Genomic DNA, 14,742 nt, shown 5'->3' on the forward strand with positions numbered 1-14,742 from the left:
CTGCACAAATGCACTGTCCACACGCAAGCATGCACGCATGCACGCACGCACACACACTTTGGTCTATATGCACTATTAGAAAGTCAAACACATAATTATGCTCACTGTAAGACCACCCACCCCTTTTAAACATGTGTATACTGCCTGTACACACACACACGCGCACACACACACACACACGCACTCTTCCCAGCAGAGATTATGGAGCTATGGCTGTCACCTGCTGGGATGGTGGTGATACCCTGAGCTCAACAAAAGAGATTAATTTCCCCGTGCTCTGACCCCGCTGTAAACCTGCTCTCCCCATCACTTTTCTTAGCAGGACAGATTATGGCACAACAGAAAAAGCAATTACACTATTTGTGCATTTCATTTAGCCTGCTGAGCCTTATGTGCACAAGGGGAAATGATGAAAATGGGAAGCAAGAAATGTTGAAAGTAGCAACCAAGAGGAAGGAAATAGGAAAAGGGTATTATATAAGAGTGTGTGCGTGTGCGTGTGCGTGTACATATGCGTGTACGTGTGCGTGTGTGAGCTAGAGTTCCCTGGGCCAACCGGCTAAATTATTTTCAGCCTTGAGAGTTCATAACTTATTTTTCCTGGTTCAATTATCCGGAGATACCATCAGCCAGAGAGGCAGAGTGGAGGAGGAGAGTAATGATGACCGGTGTGAAAGGTGACACACACAGATTGCAGACTTCCCTGAAAAGCATCATTAGGTGAATCCCTGCCTCTGCTGACCATCATGACCGTCATGCTGACCACATGCAGCTGGAAGTGTGAGAGAAACAACCGGTTCTCCCTTTATCGCAGATAGATTTAACTGTTAATTGCCTTCATAGCCTAATTTGAAACGCAAATTACTTGACCACATGTGAAGCCAGTGAAATAGACACAGGGATGATAGAGGAGACTTCAGGATGCTTCTGTTCTCTTCATCCCTGGATCTTTGTGTGTCAGATTCAGCCTGCCCCCTACAGGGACTGTGTGTATAAAGCACACAACAACCAGTGAGAAAAGGTTTTCTTACAACATGTTTTATATAAACAAGGTTGCTACTTTATTTATACATCAAAACAAAAGAGAAGATTTCAGCACTATCAGATAAAGTCAGGCAAATAAAAGTCCAGAAAATGAAATGCCCCACAATAGATAAAAAGAATGAACAAAGAGAACTGGAAAATTATGGAGCTGGAGCCGATCCCAGCTGACATCGGGCGTGAGGCAGGGTACACCCTAAATGTGAATATTTTCTTGTCTATTTCTTCCTCTATGACAAAAAACTGAATGTCTTTGGGTTGTGGACGTCATGTAGATCTTTGGGATTTTTTACCATTTTCTGCAATTTTATAGAACCAACAACTGATCGATTCATCAAGAACTTAATCAACGGATCAATCAACAATGAAAACAATCTTTAGCTGCAGCCCTAAATTGCACACCCTGTGCAGTATGGAAAAGTATGGAATTTAATTTGAGTATTTTCCATGTCTGGATAAGTTTGGAAAAAGGGAAGAGTATGGAAAAATGTGTGTGTTGTTTCCAGACTATTATCTCACTTTGTAAAATATAAAATATGTTAATATATAAAAATCAAGACAAGTCTACCAACGCAACACAGTCGACCTGTAGATGATAAGAAACTAATACAGCTGGCTGTAGAATGGTGTCAGGTTACCGTGGTTACCGTTCACCGTGCGACTGCGATACTTATCTTTTAAATTTTTTCGTCTATATTTTATTTATGATTCGTCCCTGGTTAATTGTACATCTCTACTGTTACTGTCTGTAGTCGCTGGTACACAGTTAATAATTGCACTCTTTTAGCATTTAGCTTGAAAAAATGCTGTGCATTGAATATGTCTCGGTTTGGAGTTCATTCACTTATCTGAGCTACAATCCGTAGGTAAACATGTCTTGTAATTACTTGGAGACATGTTGGCATATATCAGTCAGAATTTAACATATGTATTAGAAGTTGGATTTTAAGACCATTTATTTACATAAGAATCTAACAATTGGTATTTAGATGTTTAATATTTACTAAAAATTCTTTGAGAGTCTGGTATTTTGAGTCTGGCAAACTATGGAATTGCGAAATGGAAAATGTTTAGGAACTCTGCACACCATGTTGTATTGTGAGTCTATTTCAGGTCATCAGAGCTCTCACATATGCTGCTCTAAACATATAGTGTCCGTGTAGTTAATAAGGAAACATAACCGTCATCAGAAAACTTAAGAAAGGAACAAAGATCTCTGGGAAGTGCAGTGTAAAATCTGTAAAACTACAGAAATGGCCACTTAAACCAAGCATTAAAGAGATCTATACAATTTTATTGTTAGCATGTCTCTTAATAACATAAATTTAGGGACAGCTTCACAACACAAACATGCTCTTCCTCTTCAGGCCATTTGAGCGTCACCTGGCGGATCACTGGCTTCCTGTGGACGTGTACATCGGAGGGAAGGAGCACGCCGTCATGCACCTGTACTACGCTCGCTTCCTCTCTCACTTCTGCAGGGATCAGGGTCTTGTCGCTCACAGGTACAGCACACAGGGCTTTGTCTTCTTTTCTGTGCGCGTACGTGTTAATGAATCCTCTTTCTGTCTTTCAGGGAGCCGTTCTGGAAACTGCTGGTCCAGGGTCTGATCAAGGGCCAGACCTTCAAACGAGCAGACAGCGGCCAATACCTAAAGATAGAAGACATAGACTTCACAGGTACACACTGCAGGGTGTGTCAGTTTGACATATTTGTAACAGCTAGAGAGGAGAACGCTTCCTTCTATGGGGCTCAGCTACATAGGCTAATAATAAGCCACAACAAAATGTTTGTGTTTTGTATGCAGTCAGTGCCATCGATATCCCTTTGTGCTGTCTCTGTTTTGTATATCACTAGTTAAGTTCCTGATTGGATCAGGCCGATTGCTTTGCTCCGGATATTGCTGCAGCAGTGTTGTCGAGGGGCGTTCTGAGCATGTGACTGTTCAGAATGCGAAAAGCACCAGTCATACAATCAACTTCATACTTGACACTGCACCCCTTTGGGTCTTCAGCGACACACCTGCCAAGTGTGAAATCGACTGAATGAACAGTTCTTGAGATATGTGAAGGACAGTCATGCATACGCACATACACTGAGATTCCTACCTTTATAGTTTGATGATGATGCTACAGCGCCACCTATTGGCCAAATGGTACCAAATGCAACATGTCAACTCAGACATCATATCTACACATGTCCACCAAATGTGGTAGCATTTCCCCAAAGTGTTCAAGAGATATGACAGTTTTTGTAATATAAGCCCCGCCCACATAATTTGATCTCACTTTTAGGGAGCAACAGCAAAATGTTGTGGAAGTTCCTTTTTTGCTAGCTTGGTCCGCAGGCGTTCTGAACTAAATTTGGTGATGATTGCTCAAAATTTGGTGTCAAATCAAAAACCCACAGGATCAAGAAAAAAAAGGCTTAAGGTTCAATAGTTACAGGCCAAAACATAAAGATTGTTGTTATAGCGCCAGCATCTGCCCAAATTGCACCAAATTCAACACAAAGCACATCGCTGGGTTCCCTGCAATGCACCTGCAAAATTTATCTCCAGATATGTGAATTACAAAGACATGGATGGAAACACATGCAGAGATTCCTTGCTTTATAGCTGCTCTTGACAAAAGTCAAATCACAAGAAACGCAACCTAAAGATCTTCAGCTTCTCCCTACTGCTTTGTAACAACATAAACTGGTGGCGTGATCCTGGTGTTATAAACTTACTCTGGGCCTTACATATTGTTCTTTCTTCTTTCTTTTACTAATTGTGACCAGGGAGCCAGTAGGAAATGATAAAATAAAAAAATAAAAACATGCAGGAGTATATAATTGTGTCTGGCTACATCTGACCTCTGACTCCTAACCTGCCTTTTCTAGATAAGGAGCTGGTGGCGCGTAGCGGTGGTCGTGTTGAGGTGACGTGGGAGAAGATGAGCAAGTCTAAAAACAACGGTCTGGACCCCCAAGATGTGGTGCAGCAGTACGGCATCGACACAGTTCGACTCTACATCCTTTACGCAGCACCGCCTGAACAGGATATCCTCTGGAATGTCAAGAGTGAGCCGTGACACGGAGACCATAAATGATTATTTAGCATTATAAATTCACAAGTCAGTTTTGTTCATTTTAGGTTTACCAATATGCTGTGAATTGTTTCCCTGAAGAAACCAGGATCAGTGGTTAATTGTGTTTCTCCCACAGTGTGTCATATCATAATCCCCTTTTTTTCCCTGTTTGTTCACCACGTCAGCCGATGCCCTCCCCGGGGTTCTGCGATGGCAGGCTCGACTCTGGCAGCTGGTGACCAAGCTGAGGGGAGCTCGGCAACTGGGAGACGTCCCCAACCCCTCCCTGCTGAAAAAGAAAGAGCTGGCAGAGGCCAAGAAGATCTGGGAGACCAAGAACTACGCTATTCAAGAGGTACAGCCTCAGACTAGCTGTGGGCTTCAATAAATGGCTGACATTATTTAACAGTTAGATATTGCTACACATGAAATCAAAATTGGAGAACAAAGTATTAATACTTGATTTATTCTGAAATACTGTTTTTTTTTTTATTGTTCATAATGATGATAGATGATAGAATATCATCTGTGACTATACCACTGCTGTACTAACATGTTTTTAAAAAAAATAACCAAGGCACTTTAACGCAAACCTTTATTTTGTGGAGTAACCACAACCACAGTAACCATTGTGTCAGAAGAGAATATTTAAAGAAAGTTATCTTAGGGCTATAGGACTCTACAAGTAATAGGAAGTGTAGAGGCACTTCCTCCCCAAAATTTAACTGACTCCTTTAGACACTTTAGGTTCAGTCATTCCCAGTCCAACGCTGAACATAATGTTTCCCATCAGACCCAAATAAATTTAACTACAGCAATGTTATGTCATGGTTTGGGGGATGTTTTCTGCAACAGGAGTTGGGCCTCTTGTACAGCTACATGGCAGAGTGAATGCAAATGTTTATGTGAACCTTCTTCAGAAACATGCAATACCTTCACTGCAATTGTCTCCCAATCAGCTGCAATTTTCATACAAGACAATGTCACCTGTCACTCTGCAAAACAGGTTTAGTTCATTGAAGCTAAGAATATTCACACAATAAAATGACCATCCCAGAGTCCAGATCTAAACTCCATAGAGAATCTCTAGAAAATCCTTAGTGACAAAGTAATGTTTAAGAAACCCACAACAGTTACTGAACTGTGGAAGAGACTAAAGAAGAATGGACCAAGATCAAACCAGAGCAGTGTGAGAAACTAGTGATGTCCTGTGTGCTGAAGTCATTCAAAGCTGTGGCCTCTACACTTACTGTTCATTTTTAATTCTAAAGAAGAAAACATTATTTAAATCTTCTCTTCTGACACAATGGTTACTGTTATCTAATTTTGCTCACTTCTTTTTTTTCAATCAAAATACCAGTTAGTACCCATAAGTTACTGTCACCTTGGTCTGTTATGAATTTAATTTTTATGCTCATTCCAATTATCTGTGGTTTTTAATTTAGTTTTACACTGCAATAGAATATTCTGTTGGAAGACATGGTAAGAGTTATAAGGTACTGTATGAAAGCATGGCCCAAGGTAATATGTCTGTCATTACAGAGCCAACAGTACATAGTCCTGAGTTCAATCCATTGCAACCTGACACCCCAGACCAAAGAGTAACAGAGAGATGGAAATTGATTTTAAATCCTCTCCGTCTCCTTTCACACTTTATAAATAGCCTCCTTTGGTTGCCAGGTTTGATTCTCACTCTTCACCCTCAGGCTGCCACTTTTAAAGGACCGCAGGCTGTTTGCCATAAGCCCCCAAAGCCGAGGCCGTGCTTTGATCTGTCCCTCAGAAAAGCCTTGGTGATCGACCTCCTCCTCCCTCAGGCCCTTCCCAAATGGGTTCTTCTTCTCACAAGGCTGAACAGGGCAGAGTTGACATGCTGTGTGCCTTCAGCCGGTTCAAATGGTGATAACGGGGAGGAGGCTGTGTCGTTGTTTTCTAACTCTTCAAAGGCACATTTGATTTGTGTCCAGTAACCAAAACAGAATGTAAAGCCTCAGACTTTAAAGACTTTTATTTTGTATTTTCAGGTGACATCTCACTTCACAGAGGACTTCCTCTTCAATGCAGCCATGTCTCGGCTGATGGGACTGACCAAAACACTGAGTGTGAGTGTGCCCTTGAAATAAAGATGTCACATTTGTCACATTTCCCTTTTATTACTTCACACTTTGTATCTCACATTTTGGCCCCTGTGTGTGTGTGTGCGTGTGCATGTTCAGGGTGCGACGGTCAGGGTGGTGCAGCACAGCCTGGAGTTTGAGGAAGCTCTTGCAGCGCTGGTTATGATGACAGCGCCCATGGCCCCTCACCTGGCCTCTGAACTCTGGGCAGGTTGGTGACACACACTCATACTCAACTGTACGACAAATGTGGTTTTATATATTATCCTTGGGGTCACCTCGTGGTGGAGGAACGTTTCGATTGACCCAGCGACACAAGTGTGTGAGGTTTGTGGTGAAATTAGGTTATTTCATTATGAGAGGAAGTTGCCTCAGATGCACACGCTGTTTATTTCACACCAGCAGCGACGTAACCAATCACTTTTTCAGTAGTATAACATCAAACCAGAGCCAGACTGCAGAGAGCTCTTGGCCAAGAGTAGAAAACAAACAGGGGAAGATCGAACGTCACATTTGGTGCCTTGCCCCCAAACCCCCCCCCCCCCCCCAATCCCCTTATTGTTGACGACACACGTACACTACCTTTTCTGCGCACAGCTGAGGGACAATAGGTTCCGGGAAAACACATTGTCCATCGATAGCTGTGGTGAGGAAAACCTGACAGATGACCTCTGGCAGGAAGAGGAGTGGTTGTTTTTAACGAGTGGCTGTGTGCATTTAGTTTAGTTTTATAAAGTGAGAGACCTGTGACCTCTGCCGCACTGAGGCATGTTGCTTGTAATGCGCACACACAGTTCAGGATCAGGATCGAGGAAGTTCACATCCTTCCCTTGTGCCTCTAAGGGGATGTACACGCTTTAGTCAGAACGGGATGAGGTGTTGTTTGACCCTTCATCAAGATTCCTCTTTTCTACAAATTTGGTAAAAAAAGCAACATAATAGTCATCCTCAGCAGTTTCTCTTGACGCCCCCCCCCCCCCCCCCCCCCCCCCCATGGGCTGGTGTAATGGCTGTATTTTTTCATCTCTGCAGTGTGACCACAAGGAATATTTAATGTTGCTCTCTCTCCCAGGTCTTTGCAAGGTTACAAACCCCCTCAGCCCTCTCCTCCAGCAGGGTGGAGACGTCCTGCAACAGTCCTGGCCGACTGTGGACCCTCAGTACCTGGAGGTGCCTGACTTTGTGGAGCTGTTTGTACTGGTATAATCTCACACACACACACACACACACACACACACAGACACACACAGACACACACAGACACACACACACACACACACACACACACACACACACACACACACACACACACACACACACACACACACACACACACACACACACACACACACACACACACACACAATCTCAATCTCATTCTTTCTCCTTCGTTGTGTGAAGTTTTACAAAAACTCTGCCACAGTTTTGCTCATGCAGCTCTTTCAAGCAGACCAAAGAAACTTTTGTCTGGGTCCAGAACTGCCCACTTTACCGACTTTACTGAATCCTCATCATGACATAAAACAGCAGTTTCTCTGTTGAAAAAGCCATTGATCCAGTGAGCGCCACGGGGCGACTAACGATAAGTCAATCGGTGCCAGCGGCAGGACTTACGCTGTCGTCAAGCTGTGTTTACATACGTGTCCACAATGTGGTTTTTGCACACGAGGGGTCTTTCTGCTTCTCAGCATTGCATGTTTGATGGGCTTGTCACTAACACCTACGAGGTGATGAACAATGAGAAACTGGCCAAACAGGCTACACGCGAGAAATAAGCTACGCGGTTGCTGAGACTGTCCTCATTTTAGTTCCACAACGGTCAGTTTAAAAGATTTTAGAGAGGTGGTGAGTCACTCTGTTCACCCTTGATTTGCATAAAGTATTTTGGACCTCAACTTTATGCAAATGAGCAGAGAGCTCGAAGTCAGAAGATGGGAACGAAGTGTAACACGTTGGCAATTCTCTGATACCAGACCAAGAAACATGGTTCTTATTTTTTATGTTATTATTATTTTTTTTTATTTATATTTTTTTGGGCTTGAGTAGGAGTTTTAACTCTGCCCTAATGCATAACTTTATTAATCAGAATATATCCACACATTTGCCTTTTGCATCCATTTTCACTCCAATTCTCCACTCTGAAGTCTAAAGGCTCAGGTCCATGATTAACTTCACAGTCTGTCATTTTCAGTAGAGCGTGTGGTGTGTGTGTGTGTGTGTGTGTGTGTGTGTGTGTGTGTGTGTGTGTGTGTGTGTGTGTGTGTGTGTGTGTGTGTGTGTGTGTGTGTGTGTGTGTGTGTGTGTGTGTGTGTGTGTGTGTGTGTGTGTGTGTGTGTGTGTGTGTGTGTGTGTGTGTGTGTGTGTGTGTGTGTGTGTGTGTGTGTGTGTGTGTGTGTGTGTGTGTGTGTGTGTGTGTGTGTGTGTGTGTGTGTGTGTGTGTGTGTGTGCTTTAAGCTACATAGACAAGTGGGTCAATAATTAAAAGCCGGTTATTCAAAGCCACCGTGTTATTCCTGATTCCCTGTTAATCTCTCACTCTCATTTCTTTGCCTTGTTTACACTGTCAAAGGCATCAAGAAAATCAGAGAGAATATCCAGCTGGAATGAGACAGTTTAGAAAAATCATCTTGGACCAGATCCACACACACACATCTTAACAGTGTCCTGAATATCGACTTGTTAATAGATCAAAGATGAAAATCAATCCTCACACACACACACACACACACACACACACACACACACACACACACACACACACACACACACACACACACACACACACACACACACAAACACAGTACATATATTTGAGCTCCGAGTGCTCTAAGGATGTTGATGAGGATGATGATGAGCTCTCTGTTGTGGCCGTCCTCTGCCCTGTGAAGGCAGTCTCTCTCTAATCACGTACTTGGGTTTGTCCCAGAATGGAGGCAGAGGCTGAGTGGCCTTACACACACACACACACACACACACACACACACACACACACACGCACACGCACACGCACACGCACACACACACACACCATTCATTTTCAACCACTTCCAGGGACATGATCACATTAACCGTGTGCACACATGAACTTCTAAACATCACAGGACCCAGAGCCGTCCCATACCTACCACTAACTACATGTTGTAAGGCTTCCCTGTATATATACAGCACGTGGAAGGAGAGATGGAGTCTGTTATTTTTAGGCCTTTTCTGCCAGGAGGGAAAGGACAGAACTGCTTTCAGATGGAGACTTGTTGAAGGGGGAACATTTCACAAAACAGATATAAATTTCTCTCTTAATTCTTTTTCCATTAGATCAACAACAAGCCCTGTGGGACAGTGTCCGTGCCTCTGCGGGTGTCCAAAGATCTGGAGCGGGTGCAGCAGCTCATCATGGAGAGCCCGTTAGGACAGGAGCTTCTTGGCGAGCGCAGCATCAAGAGAGCGATCCTCTCCCCCAGGACCGCTCTCATCAACTTCCTCATTGATGAGTGATGTGCCGTCAATCAGTGACTCAGCACGGAGAGAGGTGGACTTTTACATAAATTAAGACAAACTGAGAGAATATTACACGTGGTAACTTTGATGTAAATATGTATAAAGTTTGTATTTATATATTTCCTGTTTTCCAATTCCCATCATGCTCCTGTTAGTCAGAGCCTCTCAGATGACCCCTTTTCTCCCCGTAACACCACTTTCAGCATCGCACCCAGGACCACAGCTTCACACCTCTGCGTCTGCCCGAGACACGCAGTCCAGATCTGCTTATCAGTATTTGTCCCTGCTGCTGCTTTTAGTAGCAGATCTCTTCTGAGCTCCATAAACGGACGCACGTTTGGCGTCTGGACACGCCGCTGTGCTCTCTGAATCTCGTCGCCATCAAAAGGTCTACTGGATCTCACTGAAGAGTCTTATGTGGTTGGGGATTTTTCAGCTTGCCATATCACGGTTGTCCATTGCCGGGCCGACGTGACTCAGCCGTTGTCAAACGTATCCATGTGTACACCCACTGGCCTGTCTTAAAAGGCTCTGTGAGTAAGCACTTATTTAATACGCACAAGCACTTGCAGCCCAAGATCTTTAGTAGCTGCATAACAAAAGTCACATTTTTCTGTCTGATAGCAGTGTGTGAATGAACCAAAAAAAGGAATGTGATCTCTTTGAAAAATGAGACACGTTCTGCAAGGTCAGCTTCTGTTTGAGGAAGCGCTTTTATTTTTATAAGGAGGTCAGCTCGTGACTGATACGGTCACGCTGTATCACATTATGTAAGGTAACAGAGGGTTTGTTTTTCATGGAAACATGGTGAATCAAATAGGTGCAGACGGAGGGAAAAACATCATATTTCTCAGCTATCTTTGACCATCAGGTTACAGGAAGAGGCTCACAGGAGAGACAGAATAACAGGAAGAGAATCCAGGAATAAAGCCAGCGCTGTGTTGGTTTTCTTCTCCGTATCGTCTCAGGATTCTGTGAATTTGATCTTAACCAGATGCGGCCACATCCCAAAGCAGAGAGTGGGTATGTGAGAAAGATAGAGGGTCTATGTGTTCCTTTCACACTTTCAGACTGGCTGCATGGAATAATTAGATTAATTAACCCCTGATCTCTTCCTCTTCTAGTGTTGTTTTGTTCACACCTTCCTTTCCCCCTCTCCTTTGTAACACCATAAAAATAAACCATCCTGGACCTGAACAACAAGCTAAAGTTGCTGTGTCATTGAAATGAGTCAAAAATGGCAAGAAACACTTCCCATGTTTGAATAAATAGAAAAGTAGGATATCTCTGAGCTGAACTGATGCATTTCCTCTAATAATAAATTTGGTCACTAACGGCCCCTGGAGTCATTTAACACTTTTCGTCCTCGGCGCAGTTTCCATGACGACTAGGATTATTGAAAAGAATTAAGCAGAATTAAAGTATGAGTCACTTTGTCTTCAGTCCACAGTCGTAGTTTTTCTTAGAAACGAGATGAATTCTCAGATGACTAAAAGAAAATCACTTCCTCTTGAGGAACGGCTGGTTAAAACAGGGTGGAGACGACGGAGCAGTTGTCCTCCACTGCACCCGCAGTTGGGCTGCGCTCTCACAGGGGGGACGCAGGAACGCCACAGCTCATTATCTCGGAGGCTGACCTCAACGCTGGTGATCTGGTCATACGCGTGAGCTCATTGTATAATCAGATTTCCACTGCTCCTTTTAATGGTCTTGAGAATAAACTTAACTCTTGTATGTGAAGGCACCACACTTGCCAAAGTTATTAATGTATTTCCTGTAGACTCCATCTCCATAGAAACAGTCTTTTATGCAGTTTGGCCTTTACGAATGTGACTGTCCAATGAACACTTACAGAGGTGTGGCATTTACGCATGTAGTCCATACTGTAGGGGAAAGTTTCATATAAGTGGGCAGTTATTTTCTCATCCACTCTTTTTAGTCTGCCAGAGCTGTTGAATCCATCCAGAGCATCTGTTGGGAAGCACACAGTAGCTATAGCTCACTCAGTACTAGTGCTGCAGCTAACTTTTAATTTTCATTGTTGATTTATAAGTTGTTTTTTTTAATTAATCGATTTGTCCAAGTCCAAGATGACATCCTCAAATGTCTTGTTTTTTTCCACAATTCAAAGATATTCAGTTTACTGTCATAGATGAGTAAAGAAAAACAGAAAATATTCACATTTTTTTTTGACTCAAAGCAATGATCAAAAAAATCCCAAACTAGCTGGTGATTCCTTGAATCGTTGATAACTAATTGGCTTTATTAAGTACTGAAGCTGCTTCAAAGTTAAACGTTATACAGTAAAATCCAGCAGCTGATGCCCTTTTTGTATTTGATTCAGTTTTTGCAATTGCACGCTTTTATGCAAATGTCCGGTAATAAACGACCAACAGTCCAAAGGATGGAGTGTGAAGCCTCTGAGATAAAGGGATTTCATAAATTCAGCTGACTTGTTGTTTCCTTCATGGGCAGATGAAACTGAGAATAAGGCTCCATATGCCTGAAGAAATATTACTGTAAACACTGATTGATTTAATTCATTGCTGACATTAAAATGTTTTTGCCTTTTTATTGAAGGGTTTATTTGCCAAGAACTCCAGAGCATATCAGTCAAACTGATGCCCTGTTGTTTGGATCAGATCTCTTTCATGAATCAGGTTTTTTTCTTATTATTGTGCCATTAAAATGAATATCAGGTAGATTCATTTGTAGAACGGCTTGCACCTATCTTTGCAAATTAACTCTTTAAATGATCTCAAGTTTTCCCAAATAGTGTGGATTAAAGTGTGAATTAACATCTAACTAACAGAAGAGGAGAAGAAAACACAAGGAAATATTACACACAGTAATTGCAAAACACACAAGCACTTTTATGTTGTAGAAAATCAGAAACGCACATACAGTTTAACATTTACATTATTTTACTGCTTTATTATACTTGCTGTTTCTTGGAGGTCAGGCATGTTATAAATGTAAGTCTTCATCCGTCTGTCAAATGTGAATTAGTGATGTACTGAGTGCTTTAGTGGATCAAATAGATTCAGAATAGTTCCAACGTGCACGCTCTTCCTGCTGCTCATTCGGTTGTTATGCAGTAGCGTCACGTAGTGCAGCACAGCCTATGAGCACAGCACTGAAGGAAAGAGTGAGGAGCCATTGAATCAGACTTGAGTCGGTAGTCGGCACTTTAAACTGAACAAGACTCAACAAACTGCTGTCGAACTGGGATGTCTGCTACTTATCCCTCAAAAAGAACAACAGATCGTTTTCTTAACGTATATATGATGACTGGTATTGCAGTGGAGAGGAGGATTTGCGAGGCAGGCAACTGACATTTAGCAAAAAGTATCAAAACTTGAAAGGTTTGAACTGATTCTTTGAAAAGAGTATAGGCCAATATATCACAACTTTGTAGCTACTCCTCCATTTATACAAACTGACCTCTGTGAATAGCATCAGTTTGCAATAATATCCTCCGCTCTTTTAGTGTGTGTGTGTGTGAGAGAAATAAGTTAAGTTAAGCCTATTGCTTGAAGGGAATGCAACATTATGTTTCCCAAACATACAGATGACCATGCCTTATAAACCTCATGTTTTAATTACATAGAGGCCCCCCTCAACATACTGGCTCCATGTTTTTTCACATCAACTTGGGCAGTCAGAGAGACACACACACACACACACACACACACACGCACACACACACGCACACGCACACGCACACGCACACGCACACACACATATCCATGACACAATAAAATGTGTTCCTGTGTGTTTGTGTCATGGGAAAGTAGATCTTTTTTTCCCAGACACATTACGGGTTCATCTTATTGTACCCCAACTCTGTCTCAAATATTCCAGCCAGGGACAGGACACTGTGTGTGTGTGTGTGTGTGTGTGTGTGTGTGTGTGTGTGTGTGTGTGTGTGTGTGTTTGTGTGTGTGTGTGTGTGTGTGTGTGTGTGTGTGTGTGTTTCATGAGCAGGAATGTGTGATGTCATTAAAACAGAGGGGGCACATGCTCTGTAAATAGCGCCCCTCAACCACAAGAAAAACACACCCATACAGTAGTCCCAGTAGTTTTATGGGTTTACCCCTCTACAGAGATAGTTTACGAGAGGCAGGAAACTTTAGAAAGTTGTGTCAGAATGCCACGGGACTTCCTGAATGTATCCTAAAAATAATTACCCTTCCCCCATCTGCTTTACTTTCATGCTTCCTCCTCATAACTAAACCCATGAGCAGTGGTAGAAGAACTGTCCAGATCCTTTGAGTGAAGTAAAAATATACATTTATCAGTACAAAACGCGTTAGATTTGATGCGGTTCATGAACCAATAGTATGAAATATATGGAAGTAGATGTGAGTTGGCCTATTATATTAACCATGTACTTGGACTATGAAAAGTGAAAGTTCTCAATGCTTAAAAAAATCATATTAACCTATATTATTTTTATACGAAACGCATTATTGGAATATAAGTAATGCTGTTGGATAGTCTCATATTTAAGTTTTGTAAATGAAAAATCTTAAAGTAAAATGTCAAATATACATGAATTGGAGTTAAAGTATTTCCTTCTGAATTTGAACAGCAGCATAACTTTGAAGTACTCCAGTGTCCTGTTGAATAAAGCTAGAATTTAAAAAAAGTACCCTCACATTTGAAGCCTACTTATGTTTAATAGAATAGCCTTCTTAATACTTAGTTATATTCCAACGTTGTCCACAGTAAAAACGCCGGACTCTCTGCTCAGATCTGGAACTTTATGGAGCAAAGAGAAAATGCTGAAGTGTTTTTCTGACTCAAAGAGAAGTGACTCAGCTCTGGGTATTTTTAACGACAACACCGGATGTGAGGGAGCAGAATATCTGCCCTCAGGTCCGTTATTTTAAGACACTTATTCATTACTGTGTGATTAATGAAACCAGAGCTGACCTGAGCTCAGATTGTAGGCTCCTGCCACCTACTCGAGTCTCATTTTGCGCACTGCACCTTTAAAACAGGCGACCGGTGG

General features: G+C 42.3%; 1 protein-coding gene across 4 annotated transcripts in view; it reads left to right on the forward strand.

Annotated features, from left to right (window-relative positions):
• lars2 (leucyl-tRNA synthetase 2, mitochondrial) overlaps positions 1 to 10,913 on the forward strand; it is a 44,501-nt gene extending 33,588 nt beyond the window's left edge. For 3 of the 4 annotated variants that reach the window (XM_083918965.1, XM_083918964.1, XM_083918962.1), the window contains 8 exons: positions 2,409 to 2,546; positions 2,618 to 2,721; positions 3,926 to 4,105; positions 4,299 to 4,468; positions 6,138 to 6,215; positions 6,330 to 6,441; positions 7,303 to 7,430; positions 9,543 to 10,913. In XM_083918965.1, coding sequence (XP_083775091.1) covers positions 2,409 to 2,546; positions 2,618 to 2,721; positions 3,926 to 4,105; positions 4,299 to 4,468; positions 6,138 to 6,215; positions 6,330 to 6,441; positions 7,303 to 7,430; positions 9,543 to 9,722 — 1,090 coding nt within the window. In that variant the 3' untranslated portion in view covers positions 9,723 to 10,913. The remainder of the gene's footprint in view (positions 1 to 2,408; positions 2,547 to 2,617; positions 2,722 to 3,925; positions 4,106 to 4,298; positions 4,469 to 6,137; positions 6,216 to 6,329; positions 6,442 to 7,302; positions 7,431 to 9,542) is intronic. The other variant, XM_083918963.1, reaches the window with a different exon arrangement.
• Positions 10,914 to 14,742: the final 3,829 nt, after the last annotated feature.

This window comes from Echiichthys vipera (genome assembly GCF_963691815.1).
Source record: "Echiichthys vipera genome assembly, chromosome: 8".
Taxonomy (NCBI): Eukaryota; Metazoa; Chordata; class Actinopteri; order Perciformes; family Trachinidae; genus Echiichthys; species Echiichthys vipera.